This window comes from Molothrus aeneus, chromosome 28 (assembly GCF_037042795.1).
Source record: "Molothrus aeneus isolate 106 chromosome 28, BPBGC_Maene_1.0, whole genome shotgun sequence".
Classification (NCBI taxonomy): domain Eukaryota; kingdom Metazoa; phylum Chordata; class Aves; order Passeriformes; family Icteridae; genus Molothrus; species Molothrus aeneus.
Window position 1 is genome coordinate 5,711,344 of NC_089673.1, and position 14,544 is coordinate 5,725,887.

At 52.4% G+C, this 14,544-nt stretch overlaps 1 protein-coding gene across 1 annotated transcript; it reads left to right on the forward strand.

Moving 5' to 3' along the window:
- The first annotated feature begins 5,702 nt into the window (after positions 1-5,702).
- On the forward strand, positions 5,703-11,043 carry EPOP (elongin BC and polycomb repressive complex 2 associated protein). The gene is made up of 2 exons (XM_066566688.1): positions 5,703-5,862; positions 6,211-11,043. Exon 2 carries the CDS (start codon positions 6,498-6,500, stop codon positions 8,493-8,495), a length of 1,998 nt encoding a protein of 665 aa, XP_066422785.1. The 5' UTR covers positions 5,703-5,862; positions 6,211-6,497; the 3' UTR covers positions 8,496-11,043.
- The last annotated feature ends 3,501 nt before the right edge of the window (positions 11,044-14,544 follow it).

Below are 14,544 nucleotides of genomic sequence, written 5' to 3' on the forward strand. Positions count from 1 at the left end.
CAGGGACAGGGATGGGACAGGGACAGGGACAGGGACAGGGACAGGGACAGGGATGGGACAGGGGTGGGACAGGGACAGGGATGGGACAGGGACAGGGACAGGGATGGGACAGGGATGGGACAGGGACAGGGACAGGGACAGGGACAGGGACAGGGGTGGGACAGGGACAGGGATGGGACAGGGACAGGGACAGGGATAGGGACAGGGATGGGACAGGGATGGGACAGGGATGGGACAGGGATGGGACAGGGACAGGGATGGGACAGGGCCAGCTCTGGAACTGGGGGCGACGGGAGCTGGATGGGGAAGTGAGAAGGGTTTGGGGGATTTTCCGTGCCCAGCCGAGGCGGGGATGTGCAGCTCAAGCCGCGCCAGGAGGAGGGAGCTGAGTCACGGCTCACACCTCGCTGCCGGAAAAAGGGGAAAAAGGGAAAAAAATGGAAAAAAGAGGAGGATGGAGCGCTAGGGCCGGGATGAAGTGTTCCTCGCCGCGGCTGAGGGCCCGGGCTGACGCCGGGACACGGCGCTGAGGCCACCCCGGGTCGCCCTGGGGACAGCGACAGAGCGGGACCCGCCACAGCCGCGCCTCGGAGCCCTACCGGCCCTGGGATCCCTCCTAAATTTTGTGGGATTGGGGTTTTTAAGGCACATTTGGGTTCCAGCTGCAGCCGGGAGCGGAGCAGAGCCCGGGGTGGGCTGAGGGTCCTTCCTGGAGCTCCCCGAAATTCCATCCTGGGAAGGAACCAGCTCCAGGCAGGATTTGGGAGAGCGCTGAGGACAAACAGAGGGCGCTGATCCCTCTGCCCGCGCTGAGTCACCAAGGCAAATTTCAGAAGGGTAAAAGGGGGATGAAAAAACGGGGAAAAAAGGACGGAAGAGGAGAGATGAAGGCGGGGAGAGCCGGCCCCAGCCCCAGGAGAGCGGCGGAGCCGCGGCATCGCCCGGCGTTGCCATGGAGACGCAATTTGGAGCTCTGGCGCTCTTCGCGATCCTCGCTCCCCCTCTCGCTTGAATTCCCGGGTTTTATTCCTGGTTTTTATTCTCGGTTTTTATTCCTGGATTTTATTCCTGGTTTTTATTCCTGGATTTTATTCCTGGTTTTTATTCCTCGTTTTTATTCCTCGTTTTTATTCCGTGTTTGCAGCCCAAGGGACCGATCCAAGTTTGGGGTCCGGGATGGGTTTGGGGCGATCGGGATCCCCCTCTGGATCGGCCACCCTGGAGGGGCAGTGTGGGGCCTGGATGAGGATTTTCCAGGATTCTCCAGGATTTTCCCCTCTGTATTCTGTGCCCGAGGGTCCCTCTGGGTCCAGCTCCCGGCTCCTTCCAAGGGGATCCAGCGGCAAATTCTGGGATTGGGAACGGGGCGGGAGAGACCCCCAGGGTCACCCCCTTTCACTTCCGGGGTGAAAGACTCCATGGATTCCCGAAATCCTGGAATTATTCCCTTGGAAAAGTCCCCCAAGACCCCCGAGCCCGACCCTTTCCTGGTCCCGTGTCCCCAAGTGCCACATCCTGAACATTCCCAGGAATTCTCCCTCCCCCGCGGCCTTTCCAGCGCCCTCCAGGGGAGGAATTATTCCTAAAATCCGACCTGAAGCTCCTCCAAGGAAAAATTCCCAAAGTTTTTTGGGAATTCCTGGAGCAGCCGGGCTGACATTGCCACCGTGTGGGGACAGGGCGGCAGCGCCGGGGAGCGGGAAAGTCCCAAATTCGGATTATTTTAGGATAAACATAACCCCGGGATGATCCCTGGGATGGGATGGGATTTTATGGGTTTTTATGTCCCTTTCAACAAGAACAGATGGACTTTTCCACAGGATTCCCATATTTTTCCCCCAAAAGAGTGACTTTTCCACAGGATTGCCATATTTCCCTTAAAATGAGAGGCCTTTCCATAGGATTTCAGGTTTTTCCCCAAAAGGAAGAGAATTTCCACTGAATTCCCTGGTTTCTCCCCAAAAAGAGGGACATTTCCACAGCATTCCCATATTTTCCCCCTAAAGTGAGACACCTTTTCCCAGGATCCCCATCTTCCCCCCCCAAAAAGAGGGATCTTCCCACAGGATTCTCCTGTGTCACCCCAAAAGGAAAATGGGGAATTCAGGCAAGTCCAGGAATTTTGGGATGAATCTCCACTCCCCGAGCATTCTCCCTTTTTTTTTTTGTCCCCAATCCATCGATTTTTGGGATCAAAACCTTTCCAAGGCTTCCCATCCCAAGGGAATTCATGACCCTTTTAGGGCCGAGTCTCTCCAAATGTGATTTTCCCTTTTTTATCCCCAAAACCCCCATTTTGGACAACAAAACCCCTCCCCTCTCCCTTCCCACTCTTCCTGCTCTTCCCAAATTCCCGAAAACTCCAACTTTGCATTTCTGAGCACTCCGGGGTGGGGCCGGGGTCGCTTTGGGGTCAGCGGGGTCGCCGCGGGTCACGGAGCAGCTGCTCCGCTCTCAATCCCCTGGAAAATCCCGGGAATTCGGGAGGATCCATTCACATCCCGAATAAACTCCTCAATCACTGGAAATACTTGGGAAAAGGTAAAAAAGAAAACCCTAAAAAATGGGATTTTTTTCCACCCTTTTAGGGTTTGGTAACACCAAACTCGCTGTGGTTTCAAAATGTTCCAAGGGGCTTTTAAAATTATTTTTAAATTTATCCCAAATCTATCTGTTGTATCCCAAACTTTTCTATTTTACCCCAAATTGTTTTAGGAATAATTTTTTGCTTCCCACAAGGAAAGGGAGTGGATAAAACCATTCCCTGTAACGGGAATAATTCATTTGGGATGGGACTAATTAATTTCTAATCCCATTTTTGGGGGTTTTCCTGGCAAATCCGTGTACCCTCCAGGATCTCCCCCCCTTTTTTATCCCAAATCTCCCATTCTCCCCTCGGGGGTGGGAAAGAAGTCTGGCACCCCCGATTTGGGGCAATTTCTATGAACTTCCTCTTTCCTGGGATCCAATGGCCGAGGGGGGAATTTCCCAGGTGAGGATTGTCCCAGGAATCCTCCGGGTGTTTTCCTGCGGCCTGGAAGGGTTGGGAATTCCCCCCTGGGGAGCAGGGATTGGGCTGGGATGGGAATGCGTGAATACAGAAATGCATAATTATGTAAAAAAAGAAATACATATAAAAATAAATAATGTATAAAAGCATAAGTGTATATTTAAAATAAATTACATATAAATATTAAAATTTAAAAGAAATAAAAATTATTTATATACAAATATATAAACTTATATATAAATATAGAAACAAATATACAAATACAGAAGTGCACAAATGCCCAGATGCGCACACCAATAAATACCCAATTAAATGCATTAATAAACACAAATACTTGGATATTCCAATGTTTGGACATTGGAATATTCCAATATTCAGATATTCAAACATTTGGATATTCAGATATTCAGATATTTGGACATTCAGATATTCCGATATTCAGATATTCCACTATTTGGATATTCCCATATTCAGATATTGGGATATTCCAATACAGACACTTCCAGTTTTTCTGGCTGAGCTCATTCCCCAAAAAAATCCACCCCAGGGATCCCTCGGTGGGACCCTGGAAGATCCCAATCCTTGGCTGTTCCCATCTCCAGGCCTAAAAAAACCCTAAAAGAGTAAAAAACCCAAAAGAGCAAAAAACCCCAGCCAAGAGTGAGCCGTGCATTGATAACGGGAGGGGCAGGGGACACGGAGGGGACCTGGGGCAGCAACGCCAGGAATTTGAGATAAAATGAATTTATTTGATATTAAAATGAGTTTATTTGGGATAAAAACCAGTTTATTTGGGATAAAAACCAGTTTATTTGGGATTAAAATGAGTTTATTTGGGATAAAAATGAGTTTATTCGGGAAGCACCTCCCGCCTGTGCTCTGCCCACTGCAATATAAACAGAATACATGAATTAAAAATAAATATATTTATAAATAGAAAGCATTTCCATGTCTCAAACCGCGTCCCTACAGACACACCCCACGTGGAATCCCGAGTGGAATTTCACCCTTTTCCCAAAAAATCCCCTCCTGGCGCTCCCAGATTTCCTGGGAAATGACGTCTCCACGCATCCCCCAGCCCCCTTCCGCTCGGGGGGCTCCGGCTGCTCCCCCAGATCCCCCCTCGGGATTTTGGGGAAACTTCCTGGGATTTGGGGTTTTCCCAGAGCCTTTCGGGATCCCCTGGGAGGGGCAGAATTCCTGAAATTTCCTCCCCGCTCCGCCCCTCCCTCCCGGCCGAGCTCAGCCCAAAGGTAAAATGGCTCTGGCTCCGTGTGGAAAAGGGAATTTAACCCCAGGATTCCCAGAAAAGCTCCAGCGCCGCTGAAAATTTTGGGAATTTTTCATTTTGGTGGCCCCCAAACCCCTTTTCCCGAACAAAGAGGGATTTGGGGGATTTTTGTTGGAAAATTCCCTTCAGGAAATTCTCTCCTGTGCGAAACCGGGGGGGGGGAAATGTGGGGGATTGGGGTGGAAAATTGGGATTTTTTTGGTGCAGGGGAGCACCCATGGGTGCTGGAAAAAGGGGGAGATCCCACAGGGATCCCTTTGGGATCAGCGGGAAAAGCGATCAGGTGATCCCCGCATGCGGATTGGAGTTATTTTAAATTTTTTTTTAAATTTTCTTTTTTTACACGCTCGCTCAGGAATGCGCTTCCTCCTCCTCTTTTCCTCCTCCTCCTCTTTTCCTCCTCCTCCTCCTCCTCCTCTGGGATCGTTGCTAATTTGGGATCTCTCGTGCTCCAACAAATCATTATCATCAAATTTCAGATTAAAAATTAAAAAAAACCCAAACAACCCCCCAAAAAAAACCCAGAAGGAGAAGAACAAACCCAACTTTTCATGCGGGAGACAAAAAAGGGGCTGGGGAGGGAGCGGAGCCGCCGCTTCCCTGCCCCCGGGAAGGTTTCCCTGGGAACAGTTTCCCCAAAATTCGCCTCCTGAGCAGGAGCTCAGACCCCGCTCCAGCGGCCTCAGGTTCGGAGGGACCCGCCACAATGGAGCCCAGCGCATAAAATCGGAATTTTTAAATTATTTTTTCCCATTTCTCCCCCTTTTGCAAAGAGGAATCTGCAGCCTGGGGTTTTTGTAGGGTTTTTTGTTTGGGTTTCTTTTCTTTTCGGGATTTTTTGTGGGGTTTTTTTTTGGTTTTTTTTTTTTTTTTGGAAAGCACCGCGGGACAGTTGCTAAACGCCAAAGGAACCTTGGGATTTAAAGTTGGAAATAAAGTTTAGCAGCTCCGAGGTGTGAGAGAGAATTCCCTTTTTATCCCTCTATTATTTCCCATTTTAAAAATTTATTTTCCCCTCCCTAATTTTATTTTTCTTCTTTTTTTTCCTTTTTTGGGGTATTTTTTCCAAATTTTTATTTTCCTTTTCTTTTCTTTTTTTTTTCTTTTTTTTTTTTTCTCCTGTTTTTTTTTTTTTTCTTTTTACCTTTTTTTTCCCTTTTAACAAAGAATTCGAATGGAAAAAAAAAAAGACACGAAGTGAATAAAGACGATGTGCGAGTAAAAAAAAAAAAGGAAAAAAAAGAAGAATACAACTCTCTCCTAACTCTCTTTTTCTCCACCGCTGTTACTGTGGACGCCAGCTAATAAATACAATTAATTAGCAATTAATTAATAAGCTGCAGGATGAATTGTGGCCGAGGCGATGACTTCGAACAAGCCGCCTAGAAGGAACATTTTTCACGCTTTATTAAAAATATTCCTCCACACACCCATCCCAGAGGAATCCACATTTGGGAAGGCGCAGCGACCTCTTCAACCAACCCAAAAAACCATCGAAAAATCCATTTAAACCGCGGAAACAAAGCGGAGGCGCCCGCGCTGCCGCCACCTCGGAACCACGGTGATTTGGGGTTTTTATTTGGGGCTTTTCGAGGGGGGAACAGCGGTGCGGGGGGGTCCCCATTGTGTGCGCGGGGTTTGGGGAGGGGGCGCGGGGGAAATTTGGGGTTCGGGGACACCCGATGGAGCCGGGGGCGTTCCCGGGGGTGTCCCCGGAGGGGACGCGGCCCCCCCCGCGCCCCCCGAGCTTTGTCCGCTCCAGCTCTCGGTTGATTTACACCGACCCCCCCCCCCCCCCCCCCCCAAAAAAGGGATTATTTGGGAGGCGGAGGTGGGTGCGGGGCCGGCCCGGGCGATGAGAGATGTTTGACTTCTTAATTTTTTTCTCTTTTTTTTCCTCGCCGGGGAGGGGGCAGACGAGGAGCCGAGCCCCGGAGCAGGAATTGGGTGTTCGGGAGATGTTGCCAATCCTCAACCGGAGCGTTTGAAAGAGAGATCGGATTTTTGGGGTTTTTTTTGGGTTTTTTTCCCCTCTTTTCCTTGTTTTTTTTCACCTCCCCTCCCCCTCTGGCCCCTCTCCGGAGGGATGTGTGTGATCAGCGAGTGGAAACACAAATGTCCTGATTTTCCTGATTTTCCCTGCCCCTCTTTGAAAGGGACAAAGTGAAAAAAACAGCAAAAAACAACCTCGGAAAAATGTTCCTGACCTGCGAGGGGACCTTGGGGATCGCTCCGGCCACCATGGACTACAACGTGCAAGCCCGGCCGGGCCATTTCCACGCTGGCTACCAACAGATCGAAGGCATCAACTTGGGCTACTTACAGATCAACGGCACCCAGATGTTCGCGCTGGCCCAGGTGCTCAGCGACCTGTTCAAGGACATCCCCAGGACCACCATCAGCAAGAAGATGGAAACCTTAAAGATCAAGAGCCGTCGCTGCGACCTGGCCGAGCTGCGGACCCTCAAGGCCATCAACTCGGTGCCCACGCGCGCCGTGAAGTGCTCGCTCATCTCCAAGGCGGACCTGGAGGCTCTCTGCACCTCCTGCAAGAGCCTCCGCCGGAGGAAAAGGAGGAGGAAGAGCAGGAGAAGGGAGCAGCTGCTGCTGCCGGGCCCCGGGGAGTTCTTCCCCTGCCCGCGGCCCCCGCCCTGCAGAGCCGGCGGCTGCTGCGGTGCCCCCGGCCGGGCCATGCCGCCCCCCGGCCCGCAGCAGCTCCAGCCCGCCCGGGGGGGGCTCTTTGGGGGGGTCCTGGCCGGCTGCCCCCGAGAGCTGGCGCTGCTGGGCCCCGCGGCCGCGCAGCCCTGCGCGCTCCCAGGGCCCGCGGGCCGGCACCGGCGGGCCCCGGGCTGCCCCCGGGGGCTCCTCCCGCTCGGAGCGGGGCCCGCGGCCGCCAGGAAGGGCCGGTGCCGCGGCTTCCCCGCCTCCAAGCGCCAGGGCACGTCCGCCGGCTACTCCAGCGACTCGGACTCCAGCCTGGACCTCGCCGCGTCCAGCCCCGCCACCTCCAGCGACTCCTCGGAGGAGGAGGAGGAGGAGGAGGAGGAAGAGGAGGAGGAAGAGGAGGAAGGGGACAGCTCGTGCAGCAGCGAGGAGGGCAGCTCCTCGGAGTCGGAGAGCAGCTCGCTGTGCAGCGGGGACTCGGTGCAGAGCACGCGGTACCGGCAGGCGGCCCTGCCCCGCTTCCAGGCCCCCCGGGAGCCGCTCGGGGAGGAGCGGCCGGCGGAGCCCCCGCCGAGCAAAGCGCTGCGCCCCGACCCCGAGCTCCTCTTCCTCTCGCAGCACCTCTGGGCCCGCACCCTGCGAGCGTCAACTTTGGAAAGTTTGAGCGCGGCCGCAGCGCCGGGGGCTCAGCCGGGGCTGTACGCGAGGCACGAGGCCTCCCCTGCCTCCTCCTCCTCCTCCTCTTCCTCTTCCTCCTCTTCCTCCTCCTCCTCCTCCTCCTCCTCCTCGCCCCCTCCCTCCCCGAGCAGCAGTATCCCCGGGGGCGCCCCGCCACAAAAGGAGCGCGGCTTTGGGGACGCCGGAGGGAAGGATTTGCACAAAGACGCCTCGAACAAAAGCTCCTCGTTAGAGCGGCCCAGCGGAGCCTCCCCGGGGCCGGCGCCTTCCCCCGAACCGGCCCCGGAGCTGCGGGCGAGCCCCGCTGCCCTCGGCGAGCCCCGGCCGGAGCATTTCGACCGCTTGATCCGCCAGTCCAAGCTGTGGTGCTACGCCAAGGGATTCAACGTGGACGGGAAAGGTTTGCGGCACGGCCGGGGCAGCCCGGAGCCCTGGAGGGGAGCGGAGCTGCGGTTCCAACCCCGCGGAGGAACCGGGAGCCCCGCGGCGCTGCGGAGCCGCCAGGACGGCAACGCCAAACGGCGGCGCCTGGCCAGGGTCACCGAGAGGCAGCGCGGCCCCTCCAAAGCCAGGCCGCCAAAAACTCCCCGGAGGAATTCCAGGAAGGGAAACGCTCCCTGCAAGGCCAGCCCGCCTCGGAATTCCTTCAGCCTGATGGGCAACTTCCCCTGCACGCCCTCGCTGGTGGTGGGCGAGGACGGGGACCTGTGCCCGGCCTCGTCGCTGGGCGGCAAAAACTCCTGGGCGCTGTCCAAGACGCACCCGCTGTGGCGGTGGCACCTGGGGGGCAGCGCCATCCCCGTGCCCCCCAGCCTCAAATTCCGCGGCTGCGCCAGCCTGGAGGATCCCTGAGCAGCGCAGGACAAATCCCAGGAGCGCGGGAGGTGCCCGGGATGGGAGCGGGGTCACCCCAGCCCCGCGTGGGGAAGGGGCTGCCCGGAGGAGCCGCGCGGCGATTTGGGGCTGATTTGGGGCGATTTGGAGCTGATTTTGGCTCTATTTGGGGCGGATTTGGGGCCTATTTGGAGCTGATTTGGGTCCGATTTGGAGCTGATATGGGGCTGGTTTGGGTCCGACTTGGGGCTCATTTGGGGCTGATTTTGGCCTGATTTCGGGACGACTTGGGTCCGATTTGAGGCTAATTTGGAGCTGGTTTGGGTCGATTTGGGGCCGCGGGCGCTGCGGGATGTTGGGTTTGGGAGGAGTTTTAGGGTGAGGTTAAAGCGCGCGAAGAAACACAAATAATTTCCCAAAAACTCCGCGCGCCGCTGGAAACGAGGGAGGTGATTCCCAGGAAAGGGATTTAGGGATGAGGCGGCTGCTGGGAGAACTGGGAATGAGCTGGGAAGGAGCTGGGAATGAAGGAGCTCCCGCCGCCCTGACCTCCCGACCCTACTCCAAAAAAACAAACAAGTCCCAAACCCCAGACCTCGTTTCTCCTTTTTCCTCCATAAAAATTGGATTAAAACAATAAAAATCCCACGCAGGAAAGGGAAAATTCCCGTTCCTTTCAGGGCCGAGTGGATCCCGGGGAAAATGTGGAAAATCCGGAAAATCCCGGTTTTCCAGCGGGGTGTTCTTGGTGGAGGGGCAGGGAGGAAACGCCAACTTAAAAAAAATCGGGAATTTCAGGAGGTTGGGAGAGAGCACGAGAGGTGGAGAGGGAGTGACTTGAAGCTGCTCCATGGAAATCTAAAGAATCTTTTTAAAAGTGGTGGAAAAGGGGAAAAAAGTGAGGAATTTGTGGGATAATCATCCCTGGAAAAGGTTTGAATCCCGGGAAGAAAATCCGGGAAAATCGGGAATTAAAGGATTTGATCCTCGCTGGAATTTCCCTCCCTCCCCTGCTTGAACTTTTCCAAACCTTTGGAAATTCCCGATGGGATTTCCAGCCCATCAAGGCCCCCAAATCTCGGCTTTGGGAACTTAAAAAACCCAAAAAATCAAAGCTATTTTGGGGTTCTTTGTGTTGTTGTTTTTTTTTTTCCCTGAGCTAATTTTTTTTTTCCAGGAGAAAAAAAAATTCCCGGCTCTCTCCGGGGGTCCCGCTTGGAAAATTCTTACTTTTCTCTGCAAAATTTAGGCCCGAAAACAAAAAAACAAAACAAAACAAAAAATTTCAAAATTAAAAATCGCTGCGCGGGAAAAGGGAAGGATTGAAAGGAATATCTTCACACGCGGCCTGCTGGATTTATTCCTATTTTTAATTTCATTTTTAAATTCCATCAGCGCCCTAAAAAATAAGGAAAATAAGGGGGAAAGGGCCGGGGGGAGGGAAAGGGATTTTAAAGGCCGGGAATGTTTGGGATCTGCTGGGCGCCGTTTTCTCTGGAAGTGGCGAATTGGTGCTAAAAGCGGTGTTTGTTTAATTTGGGGTTTTAGCGGTTTTTCTTTTGTTAAATCGGCTTTTTTTGGTTGTTTATTTCGCCCCCTCCCGCTGAGCAGAGTAGCGGAAAATTCCCTCGGCAAAATATTGGGATTTTCGAGCAGTTATTCCCAAAAAAAATCCCCCAAACAACCCGAAAACGTGGCGAGAAAAGCGGATTTTAGGGGAGGTTTTCCATGGAATTCCCATGGAATTTCGGGTGGGGTTAAAAATGTATTCTCTATTAAAAAAAAAAAAAAGGAATTTAAAATAATTTGAGGGTGGGGTTGGAAAAAAAATCCCGGGATGCACGCTGGGAATGAATATTTATATTTATATTTATAATCCTATAAAAATAATAGAAATATATATTACAAATCATATAAATATATTAAGAATCCTATATGAGTATAAATATAAATATATAAATATAAATATTTAAATCCAGCAACCTCCAGGCCCCTCAGCTCCCCCCCAAAAAAAACTCAGGAATATTTTTCCAAGGGATAAAAAAACCTCGGGAATTGCGGGGGGAGTGGCCCAGATTTTTATCCCGGTGTAAATACGGCTAAAAATCACTTTTTCTATTAAAAATTCACATTTTGGGCAGAGATTTTGTTCATTTCTCTGCTCGTGCGTGGGGTTGGGATGTAAATAATTGTGATCATTTGTAAATATTCTGTAAATCTCAATAAATTCTCTGTAAATGTTCTGTAAATATTTGGGGGGCTGAGAAAAAAATTCAAAATACCTCAAAATTTTCATTAAAAAGGCACCTGGAGCAGCAGAATTGCCCAACAATAATCATGAAAATAAGAATTATCATCCTGATGTTAATTATGATAATTCTTGCTTTGGTTTTGAGGTGTTTAAGGGAATTTAAGCTACCAAAGAAAAAAAAAAAAACCCCACCAACGTTAAATAAGAGATAGAGTGAGGGGGATGGAGTGGCAGTGGAAATAAACATAATAAAAGAAATATAAATTTAAAAATAAAAGAAAATACAATTTTTGGCCTGGAATCGCTTGGTTTGGGGTGAAAATCAGCAAATCTGGGGTGGTTTGGGGGTAAAATTTCACTTCCAGGAGAGCCAAAGGGAGGGGAATTTTCATTAAGTGGGAGAAAGGAGCAAAATATTGGATTTTTTTGGTCATAAAGTCCATTCTTGTGTTCGTTTTTGGTTGGGGTCGGAGGAAAGCAAAACAAAGATGGGAAAAATAATGGAAAACCCCAACTTTGCTCCTCTGGAGTGGAAATTCCCATTCCTTTGGGGTAAAAAAATCTCATTCCTTTGGATTAAAAATTCCCATTTCTTTGAGTTTAAAATTCCCATGTTTGAATTAAAAATTCCCATTGCTCAGTTTTGTTTTTTTTTTAAATTAAAAATTCCCCTTTTTTCGAGGGAATTCCCAGCTCCAGTCTGGGATGCAGGGAGGGATCGGGATGAGCTGTGGGAATGGGGATCCTGGATGAGCTGTGGAATGATGATCCCAAAGGGATGAGGTGCAGGGATGAGGTGCAGGGAGTGATGATCCTCATGGGATGAGCTGCAGGATGGGAATGCCATTGGGATGAGGTGGGGAATGGGAATCCGAGATGAGCTGTGGGAATGATGATCCCAAAGGGATGAACGGCAGGGTCCCAGTGGGATCAGCTGTAGGAGCAGGATCCCAGTGGGATCAGCTGTAGGACCAGGATCCCAGTGGGATCAGCTCTAGGACCAGGATCCCAGTGGGATGAGCTCCAGGACCAGGGTCCCAGTGGGATGAGCTCCAGGACCAGGGTCCCAGTGGGATCAGCTCTAGGACCAGGGTCCCAGTGGGATGAGCTCCAGGACCAGGGTCCCAGTGGGATCAGCTCTAGGACCAGGGTCCCAGTGGGATGAGCTCCAGGACCAGGGTCCCAGTGGGATGAGCTCCAGGACCAGGGTCCCAGTGGGATCAGCTGTAGGACCAGGATCCCAGTGGGATCAGCTGTAGGACCAGGGTCCCAGTGGGATCAGCTGTAGGACCAGGATCCCAGTGGGATGAGCTCTAGGAGCAGGGTCCCAGTGGGATCAGCTGTAGGAGCAGGATCCCAGTGGGATCAGCTGTAGGACCAGGATCCCAGTGGGATGAGCTCTAGGAGCAGGGTCCCAGTGGGATGAGCTCCAGGACCAGGATCCCAGTGGGATGAGCTCCAGGACCAGGATCCCAGTGGGATGAGCTCCAGGACCAGGGTCCCAGTGGGATCAGCTCCAGGACCAGGATCCCAGTGGGATGAGCTCCAGGACCAGGGTCCCAGTGGGATCAGCTCCAGGACCAGGATCCCAGTGGGATCAGCTCCAGGATGAGCGTCCCGCTGGGATGAGCTGTAGGGGCAGCTCGGTCTCCCGGGTTATTCCCAGGTCTGGGAGGTTCCTCCCTTCCCCTGCAGACCCGGGGACCGGACGCTCTCCCGGCGCCCCGGGGGCTGTGGGCACACCCGAGCTGCTGCCGCCCTCCGCAGGGCGCCCTCCCACCGCCTGCCCAGACGCGATTTTGGGGGAAAAAAGGGCATTTTTAAGCTTTTCCCAGCAGAGGTCCCCAGCTGCCTGCCCAGCGGCGCTCCCTGGATTCCGGGGGAATCCTCCGGCCCGAAGGGCTGGAATGGAATTCCCGGGGGAATTTCTAATTCCCGATAAATTAGAATTTATCCTCAAAATTTGTTCCCAAGAAAAAGAGGAATGCGGGCAGGAAACTGCTCCTGGGTTTTGTTCTGGGTCCAAGGCAGGGGAGTTTCCTGGGATATCCCAAGGGTGACACAGATTTTGGGATCTGCAGGTGCAATCCCAAAGAAAAATTTTCCCAATATTTCAGAATTATTCCACTTCACTCATTCCCTGAAGGTGTAACCCCACAAATAAATATTCAAAATATTTCAGGATAATTTCTCTCTACTCCTTCCCTGTAGGTGCAGCCCCATAAATAAACATTCCCTGTCCCAGGATTCAGGGATATGCCACTTCACATCCTTTATTTGGGAAGGAAATGAAATAAATAAATTTATTTGTTTTAAAATTTGGCGAAGACACCTGAGGTTATTGAAGTGACAGAACCCTTGCAGGGGGAAACGCCCCCACCCCAACACCACAACCCAGCAGCAGAAAAGGAGAAAATGCCCCCCAAACCCCCAAATCCATCCCGGCAGAGCGGACCCTTGACAGATCCCTTTAAGCCGAGCTTTGGTGCTGCTAATCTCGGTTTCAGTTTCAGGTCCCGCCGCTATTTTGGTGTCACCGCTGCCACCAAGGCAGGGCGGAGCGGAGGAAGGGGAGAGGGGGGAGGGTTTGTCTAAATTAGGAAATCACCCCAAAAATCTGCAGAGCAGGGCCACAACTGCTCCACACCCTGCTCGGGACCGATGGTTTCAATTTATCCACTCATTAAATTAATGTGAAGCTTAATTAGAGCTGGTTTTAGCTCCTCTGGGGAATCCTCAAACCCATCCCAAACCCCTTCACACCCATTTTGGGCAGTTTCATCAAAATTTCCCATTCCTGGGACTTGCAAAGCTCCAAAATATATTTCAGCCTCGGGACAGATGTGAGTCAGGGCTGAGCTGATTGGTGTCACTCATTAATTACTCATTAATGACTCATTAGTTTGTTCTGATCCATGCTGGAGCAGTGCCGGTGACTTCTTCCACATAATTTTGGGGGGAAACCTCAAAGGTGCCAGAATTTGGCTGCTTTTTGTCTGCCAAGGGCCTAGTTGTGATTAATTAATTAATTAAATAATCAATTAATCACTCAGCAGTGATTAATTCCCGGGTCACAGGCCCAAAACTCCTAATGAGCAACTGGGGGGGGTGGGAAATTCCAACTCATCGGAAACCTGTCCCACCTTGTCCCCAGCCTGTCCCCTCCTGCTGGTCCCTCAGGGCTTTCGGCAGGCTCCGAGTTGAGAATTTTCTGGATCTGAGGAACTGAAGGATCCTGGATGGTTTGGGTGGGATTGGGACCTGAAATTCCCTCCAGTGCCACCCCCGCCACGGCAGGGCCACCTCCCCATGCCCCAGGATGGCCCAAACCCTGTCACACCTGGCCGGGGACACATCCAGGGATGGAGCAGCCACAGCTGCTTTGGGAATTCCATCCCAGCCAGGAATTCCTGCCCAAAATCCTGTCCATCTCTGCCCTGCCCCAGTGGAAGCCATTCCCTGTGTCCTGTCCCTCCATCCCTGTCTCCTGTCCCCTCTCCAGCTCTCCTGGAGCCCCTTGAGGCCCTGGAAAGGCTCCGGGGTGTCCCTGGAGCTTCTCCTTGCCAGGCTGGAGAATCCCGAATCTCCAGCTTGTCCTGAGAGAGGAGGGATGGAATCCATGGATGGACGGACGGATGATGGACGGATGGAGGGATGGATGGGTGAGGGTCCAGATGTGCCCCTTGGAGGTTCCCCTGTGTCCCTCCACTGCCCGGGGCCGCTCCTCTCTCCCCTCTCCCCCCCGTCCTCCCTCCCCCACTCCCCCCTCTCCCCGTTCCCCTTCCCGTTTCCTGCGCCCCCGCAGCCCCGGGCCGG

Bases quoted from the DNA above. Each gene is read 5' to 3' on its own strand.
- EPOP (XM_066566688.1), top strand. From the start codon at position 6,498: ATGTTCCTGACCTGCGAGGGGACCTTGGGGATCGCTCCGGCCACCATG.